Source organism: Eurosta solidaginis, chromosome 5, assembly GCF_040869045.1.
Source record: "Eurosta solidaginis isolate ZX-2024a chromosome 5, ASM4086904v1, whole genome shotgun sequence".
Taxonomy (NCBI): Eukaryota; Metazoa; Arthropoda; class Insecta; order Diptera; family Tephritidae; genus Eurosta; species Eurosta solidaginis.
Genome location: NC_090323.1, coordinates 267,379,700 through 267,387,299, shown reverse-complemented (window position 1 = coordinate 267,387,299; position 7,600 = coordinate 267,379,700). Strand labels below are relative to the sequence as shown.

At 36.0% G+C, this 7,600-nt stretch overlaps 1 protein-coding gene across 1 annotated transcript; it reads left to right on the top strand.

Moving 5' to 3' along the window:
• The first annotated feature begins 5,020 nt into the window (after window positions 1–5,020).
• Pfdn2 (prefoldin 2) lies at window positions 5,021–6,748 on the top strand. Its single transcript, XM_067790359.1, has 2 exons — window positions 5,021–5,239; window positions 5,310–6,748. The coding sequence occupies exons 1-2, from the start codon at window positions 5,109–5,111 to the stop codon at window positions 5,608–5,610; spliced, it is 432 nt and encodes a 143-aa protein (XP_067646460.1). The 5' UTR covers window positions 5,021–5,108; the 3' UTR covers window positions 5,611–6,748.
• The last annotated feature ends 852 nt before the right edge of the window (window positions 6,749–7,600 follow it).

The following is a 7,600-nucleotide window of genomic DNA, read 5'->3' as shown; positions in this document are numbered from 1 at the left end:
TTCGATTCGATTTTTAATCGATCTTTTTTTTTAGAAATGTAGAATCGATTTTTTTTAAATCGTTCGATTCTTTAAGCATCGAAGTTTTCATCACTATATACTTTACGGACCGCTTTGGGAAATACATATTAGCCGTGTTTTTGTATACGTTTACGTTTGCGCGTGAAAAAAACGCTATCCTCGCTTAGATAATGCTTAGGAGACCCATCTAACGGTAGTGGTTAAATAACTAGCTACAGCCACAGGGTGTACCGAAAAGCGGAGACACAACCCTCTGATGGCCATATGGTATAACATATAGCTAAATCAGTTGCGATGAATTGTGGACACACATAGAATACATAGAATTAGTGTAGAGGGTGAAACAAAGACACATATTTCAGTTACATCTGAGTATAATCCGTATTGAAAGTAGTAGTTAGTAGGACAAATTTTATGCGCAGCAATTTCGGAGGTGTATTTAAATTTTGTCGCTTAGCAGTCCATATAAAGTTTAAGCGTATAGTCGTTTACGTTTAAAAAAAAACACGGCTATTCTGTAATTTTTGTTTTTATAAATTTAGCTTTATTGTGTTGGTGGCTTCGAGAGACAGGAGAAAGATGAAGAAATTTCTGTGCACTACTGGCAAGCAATATGTTACCCGGCCCATGAAAAGGTGGCTTATGACCCAAAAAAGAAATTGCGAGAAACAGCTAATAAGACGAAAAAACTATTGAAATCAGAAAAAAAGTGGAAACTTTTTTTTGAGTCATAAGCCACCTTTTCATTTGCCGGGTCACATATATTGAACATGTGTTTATCTATTTTGTGGTGTGATATTGTTTCAGTACGAAATGAAAACTAATGAATACCACATTTTTAGATTCTAGTAAGCCAATTGAAAGTGACCCTGAAAGGGAATTGAATCTTATAAGTGATCCAAAGATTCGCAGATATGTTGTCTGGAAGTACTTTAGTCAAGTGCAGGGCGATTCTGCGAAATACAAATCGTGCGAAAAATAAAACGCGTGGAAATACGACCAATTTGTTAAATCACTTGAAGCGGTCACATCCAACGTTGATGGAAATGTCTTCATCAACAGCTCCTATAGAATTCTTTTTTGAACCTAATAACAACAACATAAGAAATCTCAGTCTGTAGATGAGCGAAAAAAACAACTGGATTGTGCTTTGATTAGAATGATTGCCAACCCTTTAGGATTGTCGAAGATAACGGATTCAGGACTTTTACACAATGGTTGGATCCTCGGTACGTTTTGCCTTCGCGAGTAAGATTAAGAAACACACTTTTAACAAATTTATAAAATCAATACTTTTTATGACATAGCAGCAAACACGAAAACAGAAGTGGCAATTTTTATGAAATTTCGTCAATTAAATTCCTTTTTCCTTTTTATTTTCAATAAGCTAAGAAAATACTTCCTTCAAGTTTTTAACTGAAACTACACAAACCATGACACAAATTTCCGTATGTTGTCAATTGAAAGTTCCGTATAACTCATTGATTAAAAAGCTGCAAAACGTTTACTGAGAACATGTTACTATAGGTATATAATAAGTACTTCCTTTTTATATGACGCTGATCGATTCAAATGCCTTAAACGAAACGACAACATTATACATATTGTAATAATAAGTATTAAAGAAAAAAGTGTATTGGTTAATGTTTCCAAGGTTGGTTTCCCTACATTTTGAAATAAAAGATTCAAAAGGACGCAAAAAGTATGACATTTCGGTAAAGACTATACTAATTATCTCACTCCGATGAAAGGATCAAGTGAAGACCTATGTGGCATTCCTTGATGCTTCCAATTTTGTCGGCAGGCAACGAAACGAGAGAGAAACTGTCCAGCTTTGTTTGTCGGGAAAAATTGTGTAAATAGTTAAATACACTGTAACAAAGAATAAGCAAAATTTAAATAAACTCTGTTTGGTTCGATTTAATCGATTAAATTGATTTTTTTCTAGAATCGAAAAAATCAATTATTAAAAAATCGAATCGAATCCAGCTCTAGGGCACACACCCATTTTGCGGCGACTTCCAGTGCTGCTAAGTCACTCTTAAGCTGGAGACATTAGGGCCGTTCCATTGGTTTATCGAGCTCTGGCTCTGGCTCAAATCTCATTGGAACGATCTAGATCAACTTTATGAGAGCTGGCAGCACTAATATAAAACATCTGTTTTGTAGAAAATAAGAAGAAACGTACACAAAATTTTAAGATACTGATAGAATTATTACCATTTAAATAGTTTCGCACGTAAGCAAACTGTTTATTTTCCTTACATCATCTTCAAGTTGTTTACTCTTTCAGTGTTCTTGCTTTTAAATATGGCGAGATCTTTTATGTATACACAAATGTACACGTATTTAGTTCGGTGCTACAGTGGCTCAACTATATGGCTGGCTCATCTCACCAGCTGATTTTATTTTTTTCATTTCACTGGAGTAGGGATTGTCAGAAGGAGATGGCAAACTTAAAAAGAAACCAACGAATTTACAACATTTTCTTACTACTTACAAATGCTGCTAAGTTTTATGTTTTCATTCCATTCCATTCGTCTAACACCATCACGCTAATTTTGGCAATGTGAACAAAGGTATGTTATTGCTGTAGGGATGAGCCAACCATTTGGTTGAGCCATGAGTGCTACCAACTCAAAAGTGGTTAGCTGTCAAAAAATCTACTACAGAAAACGAAACGAACAGAACTGCTATACGGATCAGAAATTGAACCAGATAAATATCAGGATCACAACGTTGTTGTTGCATTTGCATGTTAAATTTCTATCCGTATCTCGCTCAAGTCTCAATGGAACGTAACTATTGGTGCTTTATCGGTAACCGTATCGGTAACCTTATAACAGCTGGTTCGACCAACCTTATGAGAATCAATGCAATCGATTTTTGGTGCCGCTAAGGTCGTAACCGTATCGTAGCCAACCAATTGGGTTTTGGTTTACGGTCGTAACGATAAACAGCTGATTACGTCAGGGATACGGATACAGCGATACGACATACGGCACCAATGACTCCGGCTTAAGCCATAATCAAGGCGAATTAAAGGGCCAGCTAAACTTCCTTAACCCTAACGCCATAGTCGTAACCATATTTTTACTTATCCATATCAAATTGGCATCAGTTATTGGTGCCTTGACCTAAAAATCGTGAAAATTTCATAAAAAAGAAGAAAACGCAAAACATTACAAATATATTCCACAAAAAATAAGTCTCTTAGTCAAAGCGTGTCCAAAACAATAAATAAAATCTGCAAAAAGTTAATAAATTCTCCAACTCAAATATTTTTAAGTTATGGATATGGCGAAAAACCAAAAACCAATTGGTTCGCTATGGTATGGTTATGGCGTTAGCGTTATGGTATGGCACCATTAATCGATTAAATTGATTTCCAAAAGGTTGGTTCGTTTTATCTGGTTAAGGATAAGTCACCATTAATTGGCCCTTAAACATAAGGTGGTATCTGGAAAGCAGCTGATGACTTCCCTGCTAGACAGGGCTGAGGGAAACTTCAACCCATTAACAGAATTTTTGACATCACTAATACATACACGTATAGGAACTGTTTAGATCAGGTTTGTCATGTCGCTGCGAACAACCTGAAAGAAATTTTGCGTTACGCTATGATGTAAATTTCCATCAGCCATATCTGTCATTTGATGCCTCAAATGACTGGCAGCTGCCTAGCAGGGTTGTTCTTTTATCCCTATCCTCTTTGACTATAATCCTAGGATTATCATAAAAGAACAGTTATATGAGATATAGCTGATGGGTCTTCATCAGGTACTTGTTGAAAGGAAATGAACAGACATTCAGAAGATAACGAATGGCATTTGACCCACCCTGCAAAAATCGCGAGTACTCCATGCATGCATATAAGTGACCCGGTCTATGAAAAGGTAGCTAATGGCTCAAAAAAAATTACTACTACTAAGAAACTGAAGAAATGCATTGTTTATTTTTAACAGCTGTATCTCGCAATTTCTTTTTTGAGTCATAAGCCACCTTTTCATAGACCGGGTCACATATGGAGTCTTCGCTATGGACCAAGCGAGTGCTCCCAAATTAACCACAATTCATACAAAAAATATGGTCCAATTAACATTGCGATGTCCTAGGACTGGACCATATAATCAAGCTCAGCATTACATCAGAGTATTCCATGGAGTACTCCAGTATGACACAAGTGGACGACATGATCCAACGATTTTTGGAGGGCATTTCCAAATAAAAGCCTTTAAGGGCCAATTAAACTTCCTAAACCCTAACGCCGTAGTCGCAACCATACTCATATCCATAACAATCTATATTGTGATCGATTAATGGTGCCATAACCTTAAACATCTGACATTTTCATAAAAATGGGGAAAACCAAAAATTTACAAACATATTTTCCAAACAATAAGTCTCTTAGTAAAAACGTATCAAAAAAAAATAAACAAAATATACAAAAAGTTAATAAATTCGCCAACTCAAATATTTTTAGGTTATGGATTTGCCGAAAAACCAAAAATCAATTAAGGGCCCGTTAAACTTCCTTAACCCTAATGCCATAGTCGTAACCATACCCATATCCATAACCATCTCCATTGTGATCGATTAATGGTGCCATAACTTTAAACAGCTGACATTTTCATAAAAATTGGAAAAAGGCACAAAATTACGAATATATTCCGCCAACAATAAGTCTTAGTTAAAACGTATCCAAAACAATAATTAAAATATACAAAAAGTTAATAAATTCACCAACTCAAATATCTTTAGGTTATGGATATGGCGAAAAACCAAAAACCAACTGGTTGGTTATGGTATGGCACCATTAATCGATTACGTTAATTTCCATAAGGTTGTTTCGATCAGCTGTTTTATCTGGTTATGGATACGTCACCATTAATTGGCCCTTTAAACTGTCGTCACGAGGACCAAGAATGATTTCAAATAGTACTTAATAAAAGTACAACCCTTAAACACTGATCAGCGAATTGACAGTTGTCAAAATGTCTTTCTGAAATTGGTAATCGCTCGCAGACGCAAATTAGCCGATAAATTTACTGTTTTCCTTACATCTGTTAAGAAATTCGCAGAATACAATGGCTGGTGATCAAGCAAAAGAAGCCAAATTGAACGAGAAGATTATAGGGGAATTCCAACAGCTCAGAAATGAACAAAGAAACCTTGTAAACAATTTAAATACGCTGGAAATGGATCTAAAGGAACACAAGTATGTATGAAAACATAACCTCAAATGGTTTCGTTTTAAATCAATTCAACAATTTATTGATATCGTCTAGAACTGTGATAGAAACTCTGAAAACAGTGGACCCAGAAAGAAAATGCTTTCGACTTATTGGTGGCGTGTTAGCGGAGCGAACCGTGAAGGATGTCTTGCCGCAATTGATTGAAAACAAAGACTTCATCGAAAAAACAATTACGCGCGTTAATGAAGACCTCACCGCTAAAGGACAACAGATCAATAAGTTCAAAGAGGAACATAATATTAAGATACGCGGCGAATCTATGTCCAACGAAACAACAAAAAGTGAAGAGGAAGATAAAAAATCGGAAAATCGAAATGTTTTAGTGTCGAATTGAAGAAATAATAAAATGTATGTATGCCTGATGCGGTCGGAAGGGACGAGATCTATGCCTAAAAAGCGCGTCCATATGTTAATTGCAACTGATTGATAGAGAAGCTGGTAATTCTTTACGACAGCATGACACTGCTAATACGCGTCCAAGAATATCGAGGGAGGTATCAAACGACGCGTCTTGAATTTTAACTCGTTCAAAAGATATTAACGAAAAACCGAAAAAAGACCCACGGGTACATCCGAAACCAGGGGTGGTATCCATAGTATTTTTGCGCAGAACACCTTTCTGTGTTGGCGGCCTTCGGCCGCAATTATAAAAAATAATCCTGGGCTACGCCTTACCAAGTCCGGGTGTGTGGTATAACCGTGGCTACCACCACGGTCATGTCCTGCGTTCACAATTTTTTTTTTTGGTACCATTACAACAACCACATGAAAATCGCCAACTTCAACTACAAATATCTCCCGACAGAAATAAAATGTTTCTTTTCCGTGTTCGGATTATTGTTCTCGAGATTAATACGCGTCTGTTGACACCTCTCTTGATATTTTTTTACGCGTATTAGCAGTGTCATGCTGTCGTAAAGAATTACCGAAAAGCTATTTACATTTTTTCAGAAAGGTATTTTTTTTGGTAATTACATCAGGAGTTGACTGTTAATACACGTTCAAAAATGTCGGGAGGAGTGTCAAAAGACTTCACCCTTGTATCAATAACGAAAACGCGGTTTGGAGATGCATATTATATCAGCGCAAAACACAACTTTTTTCGCAAAAACAACGTTACCGAGGACAAGACGCGTCTTTTGACACCTCTCGACATTATTGGAGGAGTATTAAATGTCGACCCCTATTGTTAATTATTATTTTTTTGAATTGCAAAGTTTTAGCTTCAATTTTATATCGGCAAATTAACCTAAATACCTGCAATAAAATTTGAAATTGAAAGAATTAAATGGGTGGGCGTAAATAAACACATTCATTGATTAAATTACACTTGAATATTTAAATAAAATATAAACAGTTTATTTAAAAAATATTTCAATCAAATAATGTAAAAATAATACAGCTAATCTAACTAACAACTAAAAATTGTCTAAGAGTCTAATAAAGAAATCAACAAAATTAGGTAAATTATATATTTCCTACTAAACCATTGAATCTTTTCACCATTAGATTAGTTAAATTTAAGAGATCAGTGACTTTCATTTTTATAAAGCAGCCAAAGTCCACTCAACATACGTGATGAATTACAAAGAGTAACAACTGTTGTTGCCCAAATTATTATGTCGATCATGATAGAATTTTCCCCAACTAGTTCGAATCTCTTCGAAATTTCTGATTCCCTCTAGTTTTCGCGATATTTGCGCTTAAAGATGTGGAGAACTGATTTTTAGGTAATTTTTTATCTATGCTATGCTTATTAATACTTAATACTCAACATAAAAAAACAGACATTTATGCAGAAGTCCAAATTAACCAAAAAAGCATTCTTGAACCCATTTACTCCGAAGACTGAACCAAATTAGAAATTTCGAAGATAAGATTCTAACTCAGGACTAGGTGTTATTGTAGCGATAAGCACACTCCCCGAAAGCCTTCGGTACCAAACCCGACCATCTCGGGAACGATTTGGTATGACCGCATGCGACCTTTTAGGCCATAACGCCCTCCCACCCCCTAGATCCATGAGGAGATCGGGGTCGCCAGAGCCTCGGCTGTTAATGAAACAGGGTTCGCCACGGATAGGTGAGGTTGACAATTGGGTTAGAGAAGCTATATATTACACTGGCAACCCCTCGAAATGTTTGCGCTACACAACCCCTTGAATCTATTTGGTATTTTAGTCGCCTCTTACGAATTACAAATTTCGAAGATCAGATTTTAAATCAGGGCTAGTGATATGACTTTTAGAAGAAGTATCGATACCGGTACTCGTATAAAATACTCGGATCAAAGTATCGATGCTAGTATTCATACTCAGTAAAAGG